Raw genomic sequence first — 18,171 nt, forward strand, 5'->3', positions numbered from 1 at the left:
CAGTTTAAAAGATTGCTGACGATGTTTTGTAATTACGTGATTACAGATTGGTTTCAAATCATGGCATATCGAGATGATGTGATGGTAACGTAAATGGCCTGACAGTGTTTGTTATGTTTAATCAAAAGCTTTGCGAAATCAGTTTCCATGAATCCAGTAAAAGATTTACCGGAATAGCATGTGGGAACTGCTCATTACACAGCGGCAGATCGTCTAGAGGATAGCTGAACCGCGCCGTCAATTACAGACCGACGTAGTTCATGTTTGCTTTGTTGTTGATGATGTTGTTATATTCACAGGGGGCTTTCAGACATGTGGAAGTGATGAGACACGGAGACTCACGTGATATTCATGTATGTTCACATATAACCTATTGCCGATTTGCCAGATCACGTGTTGCGGAGCCACGTGTTTTAATGGTTAATTAGTTAACGAATCTCACAAACGTCACATGTGTGCATTGTTCCTGCAAGTGACGTTTGTTTGACGTGTGTCATACCGAAAGAAGTTGAACGATTGTACTGCGTGTTACCCTGCCTGGTGCTCGGCATTAAGGGGACAAAACAAGGACTACCCGACTCGGAGTCAGTATAATGTGTCCGAGAAGGGTATCCATGTTAAACTGTGGCATGGTAGCCCAGTAGACTACCACTAAAACCGGCATTAATCCGGACTATATCAAGCAGCCACATACGCACACGTGCACCCGCACGCACACACACGTCGCTATAAAAGCGCAATAATCGTGAACGCGACCTTAAACCCCAGTTCACCTCACCTCACGTGTATCATCATCATTTACCACGTGATAGAATGTCAGAGATGGCATTAAAGAACAAACACTACGAATGTCTCACAGTGTTTGTGTACGGTCAGGTCCCGTTAATCCGACATCGATGGTTGCATATGATTATGTCGGATTAACGAGTATGTCGGATAAACGAAATTTAGTAGTATCAACGTTCGTGATCGAAAATCGGACAACTACACGATAGATAAGGATTCAAACACGTAATAAAAAATATAAAATAAATATAAAAAATTCATATTGTTATGTTACATTGTTGGCGTAATATGTTTTCTTATCATGCAACCTCTAAAGTTTAACACAAAACAACTGTTACGGACTGTATGGCCGATTCAAAATACTTTAAAAAGCATAGTCTGGAATGGAAGTCGCAACTTTGAAACTGTTACCCAAAGCTTAAGAAAGCTGCTTTCTAAGTGGCTAACGTCGACTTCCTGTTGGTCATTTCATTGGTAGGTCATAGTTCGCGAAAAGTTGTTCGGACGTGACCTGTAATGGTATGTCCTCGTCGATAGCGAGAACTTGTATCCGATTTTAATAAGATTGAGGTAATCTAAGGATGTGAATTATCCTGTTTTCTGTATATTGTACAGCCTGCGATATTACAGATATATCACCGCGACCTGCCAACGAGACCGAGTAAGCCAGAGCTCATCATCTACCCGAGGCAAGAGAGTTAACTGACTTTAAAAGTCCAGTTTCCACCCTTGCCGAATTAGGCTGTTATTATGGAATTACCTTTTGGCTAGACTAACGAGTCCATGCACAGTCCGATCAAAATCGCGCAAAGAAATCGAAATCCGGTTCGTAAACTGTCGTGCAGATTTCGGTCGATTGCAGGATTTGCAAAACATGCACACCGCCAATTTGTTGTCAACAGATATTTTCCAAACCCTTTCATGTTTTAAATCAAGTTGCTCGCGTGATTTGATGCAATTCGCGATGTAAGACCCGTTTTATCACAATATATATCTTGATTATCGATCAGATCGTCTTGACTGGGCGCCGCCATTTTGTTTGAAACAAATGCAAGTGATGGAATCGGATTGGTCCATAGGAGAGACTCATAAGGGACATAACTCATAATAACCACTGGTTGCGCTACGATCGAGCCCAGGAATTCCAGCCAAGTTCGGCAAGGGTGGAAATTGGACTTAACTCTCTTATCTCGGGAAGGTGGTGCTCATAGCCTCAACAGCGATTCACGCAGTAGTAATACGAGTGGTCACAGACTGGTCACACATTTGAGAGGGCACTGAACAACAAACACCCGACGAGGTCTTGTAAGAAAATGCATGTATTTAGACTGACCATGACAACAGCGACTACGTTTGTCCAGTGAGATTCCTGCATAATATGTATCCAATGTATGTTTTTAAAGGATCCTGTCAAACTTCCGCCTGTGTGTGTAACCATTTAGGGTTGCGTTCATACATGAAGATCCGGGTTTGAATAGGTCTTCAGCAACCAATGCTTGTCGTAAGAGGCATCTAACGGGAATGGGTAGTGAGGCTCGCTGAATTGATTGATGCATGTCATCGTATCCCAATTGCGTGGATCGATGCTCATGATATTAATCCCTGGATTGTCTGGTCCAGGCTCGATTATTTACAGACCGCCGTCATATAGCTGGAATATATCTACGTGCGTTAAGCAACAAACAAACAAACAAAACAAAAACCTTTACTCGAAACTAGTTCGCAGAACTGGTCCTATGAGATTCTGCATACCTGGAGTTACAATGGTCGGAAGACTTGGTTCAGCGTCAGTGGACTCACCAGCACTACACTCGGGCTTGACTCGCTTCTATTTGAAGTAAATCAACGTTTTAACATTCAATGGTAAACTCAACCCAGGAATGTTGAGAGCTTTTAGGTTAACCACTCTCTTTATAATTGTGGACACAGACAGATTTATATAGGCGCCAGACTCCTTGGAAATGTTGTCACTGTTTTGTTACATAATCCTCTTTGCAGTTGATATGTATAACACATGTTGAAATTCCCATTGGAATATATTACATCTGAAATAGAATAAAAGACAAACATAAAAGTAAAGAAAACGAAAAACTTAATCTGTGGTGAGTCTTTTACGCCCGCTTCCGCGACTTGTCGGTTCTTTCCGGATTTTAGCAACCGGAAGTGTAACACCTGTTCCAACATGGCGTCGGTAGGCACGTTGGAAAATGCAGCGAGGAAACGGAAAGAACGTTTGAGAGCCCTACGAGAGAAGAAGCATGAAAACTCCAAAGATGAAGTATCGGAACAATCTGAAAGCGACAAGCTACCTCGGTAAAGACATTTCTAAGAAGCCCATGTTGTCAGCAAAGAAACAAACATTACCAGATCTAGATTCATTGTTTATTGGCTAACCCTCATTCCTGAGGGACTGGTAATTTGTTTTACGCATCAACAAAATTATTTTTGTCTATCAGTCTCACACACCAGGTGGGGCGTTTGGTAAACACGGTGAATCAATTTAATATATCTGCGTAATATATTCTTATCAAGTCACAGATTAGATCATCTCTAATTATGGCATTGTGTACAAATGCACAAAAGTACAATCTTAAAGTTATACATGTCCTTGATACATGTTTTAGTGTGGATAACATAAATTATCTATCAGTGCCAAACACATAAGACTACTAGCCTGAACATGGCTCGGTATGACTTCCGCCCATATCCCCCCTTAAAATATATATGATTAAAAGGATTGAGAGGCATTGCAACTTTTGGAGGGGTGATACGGGTGGAGTTCTTTCCTTCATGTTGACTCCAACTGTAATGTTCATGGACTTCCTTTCAGACCCATCTTTAGAAGCTACAAACCACAGGATGAAGGGCTGAAGGAACACGCGCTGGATGTAGTTAAACCTGGAGATGGTAGTATTGATTATACTATGTCAGGTCTTGTCTCATATCAAAGGGCAACAATACTCCCAACTCTGTTGTCTCGCCGGCCCAGCTTTAATTAGCCCCCGTAAATCATGAGATGACTTATAGCGAGAATAGTGCTGAAAACAAGTCAAACCAGTCAAGATTTAGTCCATGATAAGCAAATTTTTAATTTAAAGTGTGGGTATTGTTGCCGGTGAATATGAACAAGTACAAGAGTAAGTAGTTTGACACAATGGTGTTTGACTATATTTACAGTAGGTCAGTAAATGACTTCTTTCAAATTAAGATAATCACTGGTTTATCTACAGTGAAGTGCACCAAAGTGCATCTATACCTGGAGGGTGATAATAGCTATGGTTCAATTCGAGAATAACAAGAATAAAGCTTTGGGGTTGTAGTACATGATGTAATGACCATTGTCATGTAAAAATTCAGAATACAACCTGAATGACTATCATTATAATGGTGTGTGTGACATTATGGATCCAAGGATGTAAACAATGAAGAAGTGGGAAAAAACAGGGGGACCGTTATCACCTGTCCAGAATAAACAGGCACATACTATGTAATAATTTATCTTTTTTCAGTTGAAAGTGAGGTAAAAAATCAGATAGAAGCTGGAAAGACAAAGCACATTGTTGAAGAAGTGGTGAGTAATCTGTGTACATGTTGTGAATGAAGTACGAGACAAGTCGTATGACAATCAACAATCATCGTCATTTGTCAATGTAGTCCTGTGGAACAGAAACTTCATGTTCACTGACAAACTGTGATGTGGATTCTACAATGTTAGGAGCTTCTCTGTCAACATGATCTATACAATGTTACTGTCAGCCATTTTCTTAGGATTGTGGGAGGGCACAGGCGGCCACTGGTCATGGGTTCCACCAAAGTGGTAAACGTCTGAGACCTGCATTGCCTCAAGCTATCTTCCCACATCAAACAGACCAGCCTTGATACAACTGTTGAAAGCAGCATTATATCCAACTCACTCACTCTCTTTAGCATGTTTAGCACTTCAATTTTTAGTCAATGATGGAACAAATTAGTAGCTGTTTAAAATGTATGTTTTTTGACAAATTAACTGCTTCTAGTGATCAGCGCACTTGGCAATATTCCTGCTATTGGACAGCATCCATGTAAATAATCGAGCTTGACCAGGCAATCCAGTGATTGATAACATGAGCATTGATCTACACAATTTCCATGCATCTTACCAAGTCAGCGAGCCTGACCACCTGATCCTGTTAGTCGCCTTTTACGACAAGCAAAGTCACCTTTTATGGCAAGCATGGGTTGCTGAAGACCTATTTTACTCCGGATATTCATGGGTCTAGTGGTTATGAACATGATGAAATAATGGCATCTTACAATGATTCATGTACTATTTGATATCATGTCACTACTGATGGTGACCTATGTCAGTACACAAATGTTGGAAATATTGGTAGGGGCCCTGCTTCAGATACAGATTACAATTGCTGCAAACCTCAAGGAGGCCAGGACACTCCTTAATTTGGACACCTTTTGTTCTTAGAATTTCTATTGATGAATTTCTGTTGCATAACAAATCAAGTTCTGATGATGTGTAGGATTCAGGAGCTCATACAAAATTCATGTTACTCAGTAAAATTCACATCACGTTTCTTAAACATGTTGAAGAAAGATGTTGGGGAGAATGATTATGTGTCATAATGTTACTCTGGGTGTGATTATTTGTCAGAACAAATCTAAAATGCATTATACTGACATTTGGAAAAAACACATGTATCTATGTGTACATAATGTACATAAATAGTGCTTTTGTATTTGTTAACATGGAAAGGGTTAACTTGTTCAGTGTGTTTGGAGTAGAGTGGGAGGGGCTTGACCTTGTTGACATTCTTTTGTGTGTATGGCAGTGAATTAGGTTCATGTGAGCCTTCTTTTTATCATCCCAAACTGGCTCCCACACTGTAGATATCGCTGCTATGAAATTGCATCACAATACTTTGCAGACCATTGTGACGTCATTGGTTACCATGATATCACAATCAAATAACATTACTAATGGCTCTGCTACTGAAGCTGTTAGCAGTACTTTTTACACTTAAGACACTGCTTATTACTGTCTACAAACTGAAAACATTGGAAGAATGATGTTAGATGATAAATAAAATCTCACCCTTGTGTCTTTTGATATCAAATATATCAACACTCATTGATATATTTGATATCAAAAGACACAAGGGTGAGATTCTCTATTTCTCCCTTTGCTTGTCCATATATCTGTTGTAAACAATTACACTTTTGTTATCTTTTAGTCATAAAGCTCCAATGAAACTTTGCATGGATGATCACAACAATGGCAACTCCAAACATTTTCAGAAAATGTTACACACATAATTTAGGCTACCTCTGCTCAGTCATATTTATGTTAGTTTGGTCAGTTACTCAGCCATTTCTGTATTGTTGGAGATGTGGGAAGTCTGTTCATTGATTGATGCTTGTGGCTAGGACTTGCTGAACCTGGCGCCGAGGAAGCCTGACTGGGACTTGAAGCGCGACATCGCCCCCAAGCTGGAGAAACTGGAGAAGCGGACACAGAGAGCGATTGCAGAGTTAATCAGTCAGTATACAGCTGTAGTGTATTTCTTCAGTTAATCAGTCAGTATACAGCTGTAGTGTATTTCTTCAGTTAATCAGTCAGTATACAGCTGTAGTGTATTTCTTCAGTTATCAGTCAGTATACAGCTGTAGTGTATTTCTTCAGTTAATCAGTCAGTATACAGCTGTAGCGAATTTCTTCAGTTAATCAGTCAGTATACAGCTGTAGTGTATTTCTTCAGTTATCAGTCAGTATACAGCAGTAGCGCATTTCTTCAGTTAATCAGTCAGTATACAGCTGTAGTGTATTTCTTCAGTTATCAGTCAGTATACAGCTGTAGCGCATTTCTTCAGTTAATCAGTCAGTATACAGCTGTAGCGTATTTCTTCAGTTAATCAGTCAGTATACAGCTGCAGCGTATTTCTTCAGTTTAAGGCTACATAGTTTTGTAACCAAAATGAAAATGCACTGTTATTTTGATTAGACTATGTAATCTCAGGTAAACAATATGTACTGTATTATCAATTTGAGCATGTTGAGGAATTTCATCACAGATGTAAATTTTATGTTGGCCATTACAATGCATGAGGTGGTTTCTACCAAGATAGGATCTAGTGCATTATATTGCTGACAATATTACAATGTTTGTTTAAACCTGTGAACTTATGATAACTGAACAGGGGAGATAATGAACGGTCGTCTGAGATTATCTCCCTTTGTTCATTACATAAATTTACAAGTCAATTGTTTTGTTGAGTAGGGTATTAGGCCTCGCTTAAGGGTGAATTTTGGTCAGTTCTTGCAGTAGACAATATTTAGCAACTCATGCTTAAGTTTGATGGGTTGAATATGTCTGTAAAATGTCACTGTCTTTTGTCTCTGGAGCTCTCCACCCTGCTCTCAATCAGCAATCAATGGATTTACCTCTGATACTGCGGGGTGTTGAGAAGCTGCTTCTGGCGTGTTCCATACACAAGAAAAAAACTAACCTTTACTTGATTTCCTTTTCTATTTTGTGTTCACAGGGGAAAGATTAAAAGCAAGCCAGGAAGATTTAGCCAGTGTGGTGAATGCGAGCGAGGCAGTAGCCAGAGCGGACGAGGATGATGAAGATGACTGATCGTGGACAGGAGACAACATGGGTCTGGATGTGGTTAAACAGAACTGTTCACCAAACTTGTGTTCTGATGAGTCTGCAGGATTTTCAGCCTCCTAAGTAGGATCTGTACTGTGAGACTCTCCACATCCTTCTGATTATTCGTCAGATGGCAACGTGTGTAAGATGCAACTGACATACTCAGTGGTGTTTGGATGATTACCAGTATTCGTATGTGAAGAGAATACATTGCTCTCTCTGAGCATATTTTTCATCTACAGGTGGTGATAACTTTCCTTGAATATACCATTAGAGTAAAGTAGGTTATTGAGTTTTCTGTTGACACTGCTAAGGGTCTGTGGGGTAGCCTTGTGGTGAAAGCGTTCACTCGTCACGCCGAAAGCCCGGGTTTGATTTCCCACATGGGTACAATGTTTGAAGCCTATTTCTGGTGTCCCCTGCCGTGATACTGCTGGAATATAGCTAAAGGAGGCGTAAAACCATACTCACTCACTCACACTGCTAAATACTTGAAGGTAGCAGCCAAGCAACCAGTTAACAAGTGACTTGAGGGAAGGGTTTGTGTTACAAGAGCACAGCCAATGTTTTCTCAGTTGTTTCTTTTGAAAGATTTGTTTATTCAAGATTTTTCCATTGAACAGCTGAGGAGTGCAGAGAGTATTCCATGTGACAAATTTTGACCATGTGTTCCTTTAGATCTTGCAGCCTATTTGGATGAATCAATGACTATCTTTAGGTGAATGTTCCAACATTTACAACTGTAATTGATTTTTGTGGTTTTATCATCTTGGTTAAGGTAAGAGGACATCACATTGCAAGAAATGAAAAAACCCAGAAGTTGACCACATTTTGAAGTTTTATGCATTTCTCAAATGTTTTCTCATGATTGTTGATCTGTCTGAATATCTGCATATGTATTATGAACCATATATGTACAAGTACAACTGACCCGTGAAGATCGGGGGTAGAATAGGTCTTCAGCAATCCATGCTTGCTGTAATAGGCGACTATGCTTGTCGCAAGAGGCAATCAACGGGATCAGGTGGTCATGCTCACTGACTTGGTTGATGCATGTCATTGTATCCCAATTGCATGGATCGATGCTCTTGATGTCAATCACTGGATTGTTGTGTCCAGACTCGATTATTAACAGATCGCCATCATCTAGCTGGAATATTGCTGAGTGTGGCGTTAAACAACAAACAAACAAACAAAAACAAGTACAACTATCTGGTCATCATTAAACATTCCAGTTTAGAAAATAACTTTTAGAAAATTATGCTGAACCTGTTGAGCTGATTCTTCAGCTGTGCTAACCAGCATCCACCCTTGTACACAACATGGCAGCAGTGATGTCACATAATAATCATTTACATGGCTTAACAGAACACTTTTCTCATGGTTTGAATGGCAACTGTATCTCAACTGTAATTTGCAAGTTGTTGTCTGAAAGTAGCATCATCATCTTTGTCATGTCATCAACTGTGATGGTGTGGACATCGCAGATAATCTTTTGAATAAAAATAAACATGATTATGTAGGTGTTTATTTGTTTGGAATCATCTCCGTGTGTCTGCAGACTCACCTATCAACCTGCATCCCATATTGAACAGAGACCACAAAGGCTTGCGAGGATCGATGGTCATGATATCAATCACTGGATTGTCTGGTCCAGACTCGATTATTTACAGACCGCCGTCATATAGCTGGAATATTGCTGAGTGCGGCGTAAAACAACCAACCACAAAGGCTTGTTCATGGAAAGAGTGTCAAGTTTTTGTTTGGAGTTGAGATTATGGGGCAGTTGAAGCCCCAGGTTTGCTTTGTGGATTATTATTAATGGAGACTTAGGCTAAAAAAAATAATAGTTTTGATTCTCAGGCGCTACAACTATTTATTTGGTTACATACTAGTTTGAATAACAAAAAAACAAACCCAAAACCCACCACCAGCACACATTATATTTTCAAAAGCCATTGCTAGAGAAACAATTCTTATATGTTTTTAAGCCTTAAAGAACATTTTAATCATGACATAAGGGAAATAATAAATGGGAATTCTAAATTGTCTACCTTTGTTGATATTTTAGTATTTTATCAAGGTCAAGTGAACCAATATGGTCTCAACATTCTGACACGGTGATAATGAGTTTTTAATACTTATTTGTATCTTGAATTCTATATTGTAGATCATTTTCAAATTTCAGTATCAGATAATGTTGACATTTAATTTTGCTAGATTCATACTGTAGTGAAAGTGAAAGGTAGTAAAATGAACACAATTACAAGTAAAGCAGTACAACATACTGCATATGATATAAATTACACCAGCACAGATAAATTAATTGGTTTGTCATCGACCAAGTTACAATTTTCATGTGGCACAATCCTTTCATGTATCTTCTTGACACCATTGTTGGGATCAGTCATGCCTCTTCACTGACCTTAGCTGCTCAGGGGTACATGTAAAACTCCGGGGGACATTGACTTCTAAGTGTAGATACAACCTTTGATATGGAGTTCTAGTATAGGTCAGGCAACAACCTTCTGGGTGTAGATGTCTGCTGTTTCTGAGCAGTCATGAACACCAAGGTCATAAACTGTCAATCACACATTTCAACTTTCGACAGTTGACAAAGGAATATGGAAGCACATGCATTTTTCCTTTTGAAAGTGTTTGACAGTCGGGTAGATTGGGTTTTATCTTTCTTTGTGAAAGTTTTTATGTTTCTTTCCTATTTATGGGCACATTTGTTTTCATGTTCTCTAACTGTATTTTCCAATTCCTCAACTGGTTACAAGAACCTTCCGATGACCATTATTACTCCAATCAAACATTTTCCTTCATTCAGACTTTGCTCTTGGACTAACTCTTCATCAGTTTTATGAGTTGTCTTGTGACGTTTTGTTAATCTTGTTTTTATGGTACAGTGCGTTACGTGCACATGACATCTAATACTTCACAGAATGTTTTCATTTATTTTATTTATCTGATGTATGAAATTGTTTTTATTCATGGTAGAAAGAACCAGGCTAGTTTCTTTTCTGTTTATTTCAACATTATTTCATACACAATCCTGCTTGTAAAACATTATCTCTGTCCTGAAAAATAAGACTGCAATCTGTCATTCTGAAAAAGAGAAGAGATATTTGCTAACATATAGTTTTAAGCCATGACAAGTTTCACATGAGCACAAAATATTTTTATTTTTTTGAAAGACATCAATTTTATTTTACAGATTCCAGTTTACACCACCTGATAGCATAATTGACGTTCAAGTATTGAAACTAACATCCCAAATATAACTGAATTGATGTATGCATTGCAATTAAGAAAGTTTTAAAATCGTCAATGAGCCTGCAAACCATGGCCTGGCCATCAACACCACTGGGGTGAGATGTCCTGGAAGTATAATGTTTGTTGTTGAGTGCCTCACTCAGCAATATTCTAGCCAGATGACCCCAGCCCGTAAATAGGCAAGTCTGAACTGGACAATCCAGAGATTGAGATAATGTTTGGATGATGTGATGACAGTCATCCAGGCGACACCTGACATCACCTTTTTAAGTGGCTCTCAACTCAAGTTACAGCAACAGAACCCGTCCAGGACATTCATGGTATGCTGATCCCTTTTCTGTCAAAGAACTGCTGACACATTAGAATAAGTCCGCATTCAAAGATTAGATGACCAAGATCGGAAGTCCTTGCAACAATTCCGCAAGATCAGATCTGAGCTTGTCTGAAATTTCTTGTGATTCGACCCATGCCCAGATGGGCTGGTTTGTCTTCTTCAGGGCTGATGTGAAGTAGCTGTGATTGTAATAACCACATCTACTATATTGCCCAACCACACCCCAGTGAGCATTCTGGTTTAGAATAGGCCCCCATCAACCGATGCTGGACGTAAAAAGCGACTAATGGATCGGATGGTCAGGTTCGGTGACATCGTTGATTGAGTGTTAATGTGCCCCACGTCGTAGATCGTTCACGATATCAATCACTGGATTGTCTGGCCCAGACCGATTAGTTACACGCCGCCGTGATATAGCTCTAACATTGCGGAGTGGGGTGCTGATAACTAACAAATACACACGAATTCACCAATACAAGACTCACGTGAGACAGCTCAACACTTGAGCGTGGAGAGGAGACCAATGGACACCTTCTGGGTTCCAATCATCTTGCCATTGTCATCAGTGCAGAAGCAGACGGACCCCTCGCACTTGTACTGCTGATAGTTTCCATTGCTCTCACAGTCGAAAGTCTGGCCCAACGCACCTGTCTTTGAGAACTGCTCCTTGTCTCGCGCACACTCTGTAGTTAAATGCGTACAGCGTCATCGTATGTACGTTGTTTGTGATAGTAGCACGGAATCCCTGTATTGGAAATCCTACTCACACCTGTCAGTGAATTATATATTGACAAGGTAACTTAGGTTACACAGATCATAATTACTGGCTTCAATCTCACTGACTCGCTCCTACGATTGGATCATTAATGGTTAGCGTCATTTCGCTGATTATCAATGCTGTTTTTATAACTAGATCACACCTAACAAAAAGTCTAAATAATTACTTCTGTAATTTTGTTTTGAAAAAACGACACTTGCCTCACTCACTTTCCTTCTCCAAGGACAAAGTACTACTTCGTGAATAAATCTTACATAAAAGATTATAACTGAAGAACTTAAGAGAGTTGGTAAATTCGGTGATGCTCGATTGCCTAGTTTTTTGGACCTCCCGATCAATGGTGAAGGATGAAGATCACAAATACACCTAGAAGTAAACCTTCCATGCTAACACTAAGTAGATCGCAAAACGTAATATTTACACACGTACCCCCGCGTACTTTTTTGACATTCATTTATCCATCATTGTGCACGAGAATCTGAGACGAATGGGGGCACGGGTGGCCCAGTCGTCTAAAGTGCCGCGATTCGCTGTGCAGAGTTGCGTCCCTTGGGCACACCAGAAACCTATGATTGTGGGTTCGAATCCCGGTTCGCCCCGATTATGTTTCTAGGTCTGTTAGCACCACACCCGTGCTCGTGGGTTTCACCGAAGTGGTAAACGTCTGAGACCTGCATCACATTGGGGTTTCCTCCCACATTAAGCTGACACGCCGCGATATAACTGGAATACTGTTAAAAGCGGCGTTAAACCCAACTCACTCATTCACTCTGAGACGAATGAGTGAGTGATTATTGCTGAACGCCGCCGCATCAGCAATCTTGCAGCTACTGGCGGCTATCAAACACCCAGCAGTCAGTTATAGTATTGCAGATCCGGCTAGCTACTCACGGCAGTTCTTGGTGGAGTAGTCGGTGGCGCCGATGCTTGTCCTATATCCGGCAATCTCGACTCCGGCAGAATCCACACAGTAACATCTACAGGAGACATACGATACTAGCTCAGAAGGGTTTTAATGTGACGGAACTGAAGGACGCCAATTAGACCTGAACGCTGTTCAACCTTTGAAATTCTGCCCAAGACACGGGCTCGAATCCTTATAAGCATACAATGTAGGAATTCCATTTCTGGTGTCTCCCGTCGTTATATTGCTGGACTATTTCTGAAAGCTCACTGAGGGTTGACGTGCCTGGCCACCCATACGAGGATAACATTCCAGGGAACATTTTATATCACAAACATTTAAATTAATGTGGTATTCGCGAATACGGCAATATCATCACAATTCATACAGTTATATACACCTGGATGGTCGAAATTGCTATTCGGTAAAATAATCCACCTCTGTACTTATCATCACCATCGATTATCCAGTGTATTATATCTCCATTCCATTATGATGCATACCCGGGATTAATTCGCCGCTGAAGCTTCGTTTCAAAGTGACGTCACCGTCTCCATCTCTTAGGGCATAGTTTCGCTCGTTTACAGGAATTTGATTGGATGGCTTTTTCAATGTCGTTCCATTCCAGTTGTGCCGAAAAACTAGCTATGGTAGCGAATGAGTCCACATTTTAATTTTCCTTTGGGGTTTTCTGATAGAGCCTATAGCTATGGTAGCGAATGGGTCTACATCTTAATTTCCCTTGTGGGTTTCTGATAGAGCCTATAGCTATGGTAGCGAATGGGTCAATATTTTAATTTTCCTTGGGGGTTCCTGATAGAGCCTATAGCTATGGTAGCGAATGGGTCAATATCTTAATTTCCCTTGTGGGTTTCTGATAGAGCCTATAGCTTTGGTAGCGAATGGGTCAATATTTTAATTTTCCTTGGGGGTTTCTGATAGAGCCTATAGCTATGGTAGCGAATGGGTCAATATCTTAATTTTTCCTTGGGGGTTTCTGATAGAGCCTAATGCTATGGTAGCGAATGGGTCAATATCTTAATTTTCCTTGGGGGTTTCTGATAGAACCTATGATAGCGAATGAGTTCATGCTTTTGATATAAATATCCCTATTGCTGTTTGAACTGGATATAAAGACATATTCGTCACACGTAGCTGATAGCATGAAGGGTAACGCACTCTGATCCCAGGCACTGCACGGGGTTGTAGGATCCGTCCTGGTTGCACTTCAGGCTCTGGACACCGAGCAGGGGGAGGCCGGCGGACTGGCCCTGCTGCAACTGCTGCTGCTTCAGCGCGCATGGGCCAAGTGCCACTGTTGAAGAGAGAGAGAAAACCTTAAAGTCACAAACAAAAGCAAAACAAAAACTAGCAAAGGCGTTTCAGGTACGGCTGAAAGCATTAGAATAATTTTAATACCTTTTAAGTTTACAAATATTTCAATGCATACTTTAACACGAGGGTGGCACTTAGTCTAAAATGCAATTTCAAAGATGCAGGAGGAGAAGTGGGATCGAATGCATTAACGCCATTGTCCACGTGTACGTCACTACGACGGATTCAGGAGGGGGTGTGGGGTGGGGTGGGGATGGGGGGGGGGGGGGGGGGGGTCACACGGCTGACACTACCAACACACAATTAGCCAAAACACGAAATTTACTATTGAATACTATTGAAAGTACCAGACTACTTTTAATAGGAAGGTCCGGGTGACATTTTCTCCAGAATTAGCAATCAAATGCTAAATCTTATCAGTTTCGAGTCTTGATATGTGTTGACATAAAAATCATATCCACATAGTTGTAAACCATCTCGTCACGCCAAACAACATCCTATATACCTGATATATACCTGATGACAGTCAACACATTTGTCTGTGACAACTAAACCCACGACCAAAAAAAGTATACACTTCCAAATTCACACTTCACCCTGGTCATTGCTCACAACTGTGAAATTGCGACCCCCATTCTGCCTGAGACGTCATATGTACAAACTATAATTCATGTAATATCGCCTTTGATATCCGTGTCGAATACAATCACCATCGAATACCATCTCTGTTTGTTTCATATTCAACCACCATCAAACATGGGTGTACACTTCTTTTTGCCCCACACTTTATAACCAAACTTCGACCTTCGTACCCTTACAGTGTGCCCATGGCCAAAACATATCTATATTTAATTAAATGTTTGAAACTTATGAAGAGTCTCACCTTGTCGTTTGGCCATCTGGACACACGTCATGGTGGCCACGCTGCAGCGGAGACCTACTCCACACTCCGCGCTAGAGGGAACTCCCAACAAGAAGCTGAAACTACACTTATCATTTTCTCCTGAAAAGGAAATGTAGGTAGATATTAATAATCAACAAACTGAACAATAACAAAATCCAGTGTCAACAGTTGCATCATTTCGTCATGGGACTTCTCGCGTACAATGCAACATCTCCGTGGCCAGGAATTCATAAAGTTGTAAAACTTTTAACGTAACAGCCAAGAACAGCCAAGAACAGGTAGTGAGTGAGTGGGTGAGTGAGTGATTGAGTGATTGAGTGAGTGAGTGAGTGAATTAGTGAGTGAGTGAGTGAGTGAGTGAGTGAGTGAGTTAATATGTAACGTCACATCGGCAGTATTTCAGCCATATCGTGACGAGCTGGCAAAGGTAGACTCTCATTACTAACATGGCCACCCTTCCAAGTACCAGGGCCCCGTTCAACAAAACGATCTTAGTGTCAAGATGAGTAAGCCAGTGTTAAAGTATGGAAGTTACGTGAGTGAGTGAGTGAGTGAGTGTGTATGGTTTTACGCCGCTTTTAGCAATATTCCAGCAACATCACGGCGGGGGACACCAGAAAAGATGGGCTTCACACATTGTACCCATGTCAGGAATCGAACCCGGGTCTTCGGCGTGACGAGCGAACGCTTTAACCACTAGGCTACCCGACCGCCCCTATGGAAGTTACGACCACCTTTGCGCTAAGATGGCTTTGGAGAACGGGGCCACAGTTTCATGCCGGGTCTGGTACGGACAAACCAAGGGAAATAATTAGGGCAAATCTGGGATTAGAACTCATGATCATAGGTTTTATGGAACACCTAAGGGACACAATTGTGAATAACGCAGAGTTTCTAAGTGATCTTAGCGCTAAGGTGATCGTAATTCACACACCTTAACAAAAGCGCCCAGGCCCTGATAATACAGTTTTATGTTTGCAGTGTTGACCAACATTACTGCGAGTGATAACCATTATTGGTCCAACATGGCCAGTATACTCAAATGATCATTTTCCATTTAATATAAAAGGTATAACCTTGAAGTGGGAATAACGTTGTATTATTCTGTTTTGAAGACCGTCAACACATGTTGAACTGAAGATAAGAGCGGCCCGTGTACTGCCCTCGATACTATGTGAGCTTGTATGAGAATACTCTATTGATAGCCATATGTCCCAACTCAAAATAGGCTACATTTTAAATAGCGCAGAATAAAAGGGACATATTTAGGGTAGTGTTGTTTTCTTGTCCACCAAGTATTAAGAAATTTCAGAAATAAAATAAATCTCTCCAAAGTAGATCGATATCGGAAGAGAAGGGACGGGAGACTTTAATTTGACATTCCCACACTAAACAACACGTTGCATTATTATTCAATGTTTTCACTCTACCAAATGTACTTTCAGGAGAACATTTTCAATTGCAAAAAACATGTTATTTTGAAATTATTATAAAAATACCTTTTTCGATGAATTATTTTGTAAACATATTTCATAAACAAAGTAATACAAGAGTGGAGGCGTCACCCTAACGTGTGTGTGCTGGTGTGAACAAGGAACAAGGCTATGACGTCAATCTATTGTTTCAACTGTAGATCATCTGTCACGAAGTGACTGTTTACTGACCTACTTTCAGCAATGCATATTCTAAGTTCATGATTTTATTCTAAACATAGGCGTCGCGAACATACCGACTACAACGATCAAATCTCACATAATGGACGTGCAGTACGAAGCGTGAAATTAAAGATTTCAACGTGTTACAAATGTACTGCATGACATTTCCGTGCAGCATATTTTGTTTGTTTACAATTTCATTTTTGCTTATTTCAACGTTCAGACTGTATTTGTAATCTAATTACTTTGATTCTGTATTTTAAGTAAATAAAACGCACACGTAAGTGGACATTGATTACAAACAATGACGCTCGCTAGGTTCCCTGGCTCGTGCATCATATCATTAACGTAAAACGCAGGTAAGTAATACATCAGAGGAATACAGCCGTGAAGATCCGGGGTAGAATAGGTCTCCAGCTACCCATGCTTGCCGTAAATGGACGACTATGTTTGCCGTAAGAGGCAAGTAACGGGATCGGGTGGTCAGGTTCGCTGACTTAGTTGATGCGTGTCATCGTATGCCAATTGCGTAGATCGATGCACATGATGTCAATCACTGGATTGTCGTGTCCACACTCGAATATTTACCGCCCGCCGTCATATAGCTGGAATATTGCTGAGTGCGGCGTTAAACAACAAACAAACAAACAAACGAATGCGCGCGCTAAACGCGGAAAGATTTATTCAGTTTCTCCGATATCTGAGAGTCCTGCTGTTTTATGTCACAGAGGAATATATAACTGCGCGGATATCATTTACACTAGTTTGTTATTTGGTCGGCTTAATCCACACCTGAACTGGTTAAATACCTAATTATAAACCAACTATCACAAGATCTGCTCATAGTGGCCTTTGTTATTGCTTACCTAACCTGCTAATTTTTACAGCCCATGACATGCGATGCAGATGCTTCATGACATTTAATGTATTTTATGTCGTGTGTACATGTATGCTTGTAAGCATTCAAATATTAACTTGTATGAATGTTTCATGTAGGTTATAAACACTATAGCTTGTACATAGATCCTTGAATGACAATGCTCTAAAAAGCAATCAAAATCAATGTCAGTTATACACCTTATGAGTGTTTTGATTGGTATATTTCGACAGGTGAACATTTTGTATAATGTCAACTGATACTACAGCTTAGAAATATCGACACGGTCTTCGTCTAATGAATCATTTGTCAACGACAGTTATTACTTTGATTATAGTCTTGTTGATGACCGAAAGTATCCTTACCCAGAAGATTAACACAGCTATCACAGCATCCACAGAACCCGCCGTTGGCCTTGACCTTGCCATTACAGCCAGTGACGTCGGGGCAGTCCACTCCCTTGCACATGTCAGGGGCGCACACGATGGCCTCGGCGGCTAGGAACCCACAGGCGGCGACAAGCAGCAGCAACATGGTGAATGTGTCTTGCAAACTGACGTGCTCCCAGCTGACGCCGGCTATATACCAGCCGCTTGAAACCTTATCTGTGTGTGACGGTGGTGTGATAACACTCGCGCTAGTACAGCATTGACAGTAAACCAACAGGACTCTAAC

General features: G+C 40.6%; 2 protein-coding genes across 2 annotated transcripts; one reads left to right on the top strand and one right to left on the bottom strand.

Annotated features, from left to right (window-relative positions):
• The first annotated feature begins 2,961 nt into the window (after nt 1-2,961).
• Nucleotides 2,962-8,477, top strand: LOC124143008 (coiled-coil domain-containing protein 12-like). The gene is made up of 5 exons (XM_048382044.1): nt 2,962-3,099; nt 3,617-3,693; nt 4,296-4,357; nt 6,205-6,316; nt 7,321-8,477. The coding sequence occupies exons 1-5, from the start codon at nt 2,969-2,971 to the stop codon at nt 7,413-7,415; spliced, it is 477 nt and encodes a 158-aa protein (XP_048238001.1). The 5' UTR covers nt 2,962-2,968; the 3' UTR covers nt 7,416-8,477.
• A 1,968-nt stretch (nt 8,478-10,445) lies between these two features.
• LOC124143009 lies at nt 10,446-18,072 on the bottom strand. Its single transcript, XM_046511789.2, has 6 exons — nt 17,862-18,072; nt 14,944-15,063; nt 13,905-14,040; nt 12,713-12,798; nt 11,529-11,726; nt 10,446-10,541 (listed from the first exon to the last, which is right to left on the bottom strand). The coding sequence occupies exons 1-5, from the start codon at nt 18,028-18,030 to the stop codon at nt 11,539-11,541; spliced, it is 699 nt and encodes a 232-aa protein (XP_046367745.1). The 5' UTR covers nt 18,031-18,072; the 3' UTR covers nt 10,446-10,541; nt 11,529-11,538.
• Between the last annotated feature and the right edge of the window lie 99 nt (nt 18,073-18,171).

This window comes from Haliotis rufescens, unplaced genomic scaffold (genome assembly GCF_023055435.1).
Source record: "Haliotis rufescens isolate VD_foot unplaced genomic scaffold, xgHalRufe1.0.p SCAF_4, whole genome shotgun sequence".
Classification (NCBI taxonomy): Eukaryota; Metazoa; Mollusca; class Gastropoda; order Lepetellida; family Haliotidae; genus Haliotis; species Haliotis rufescens.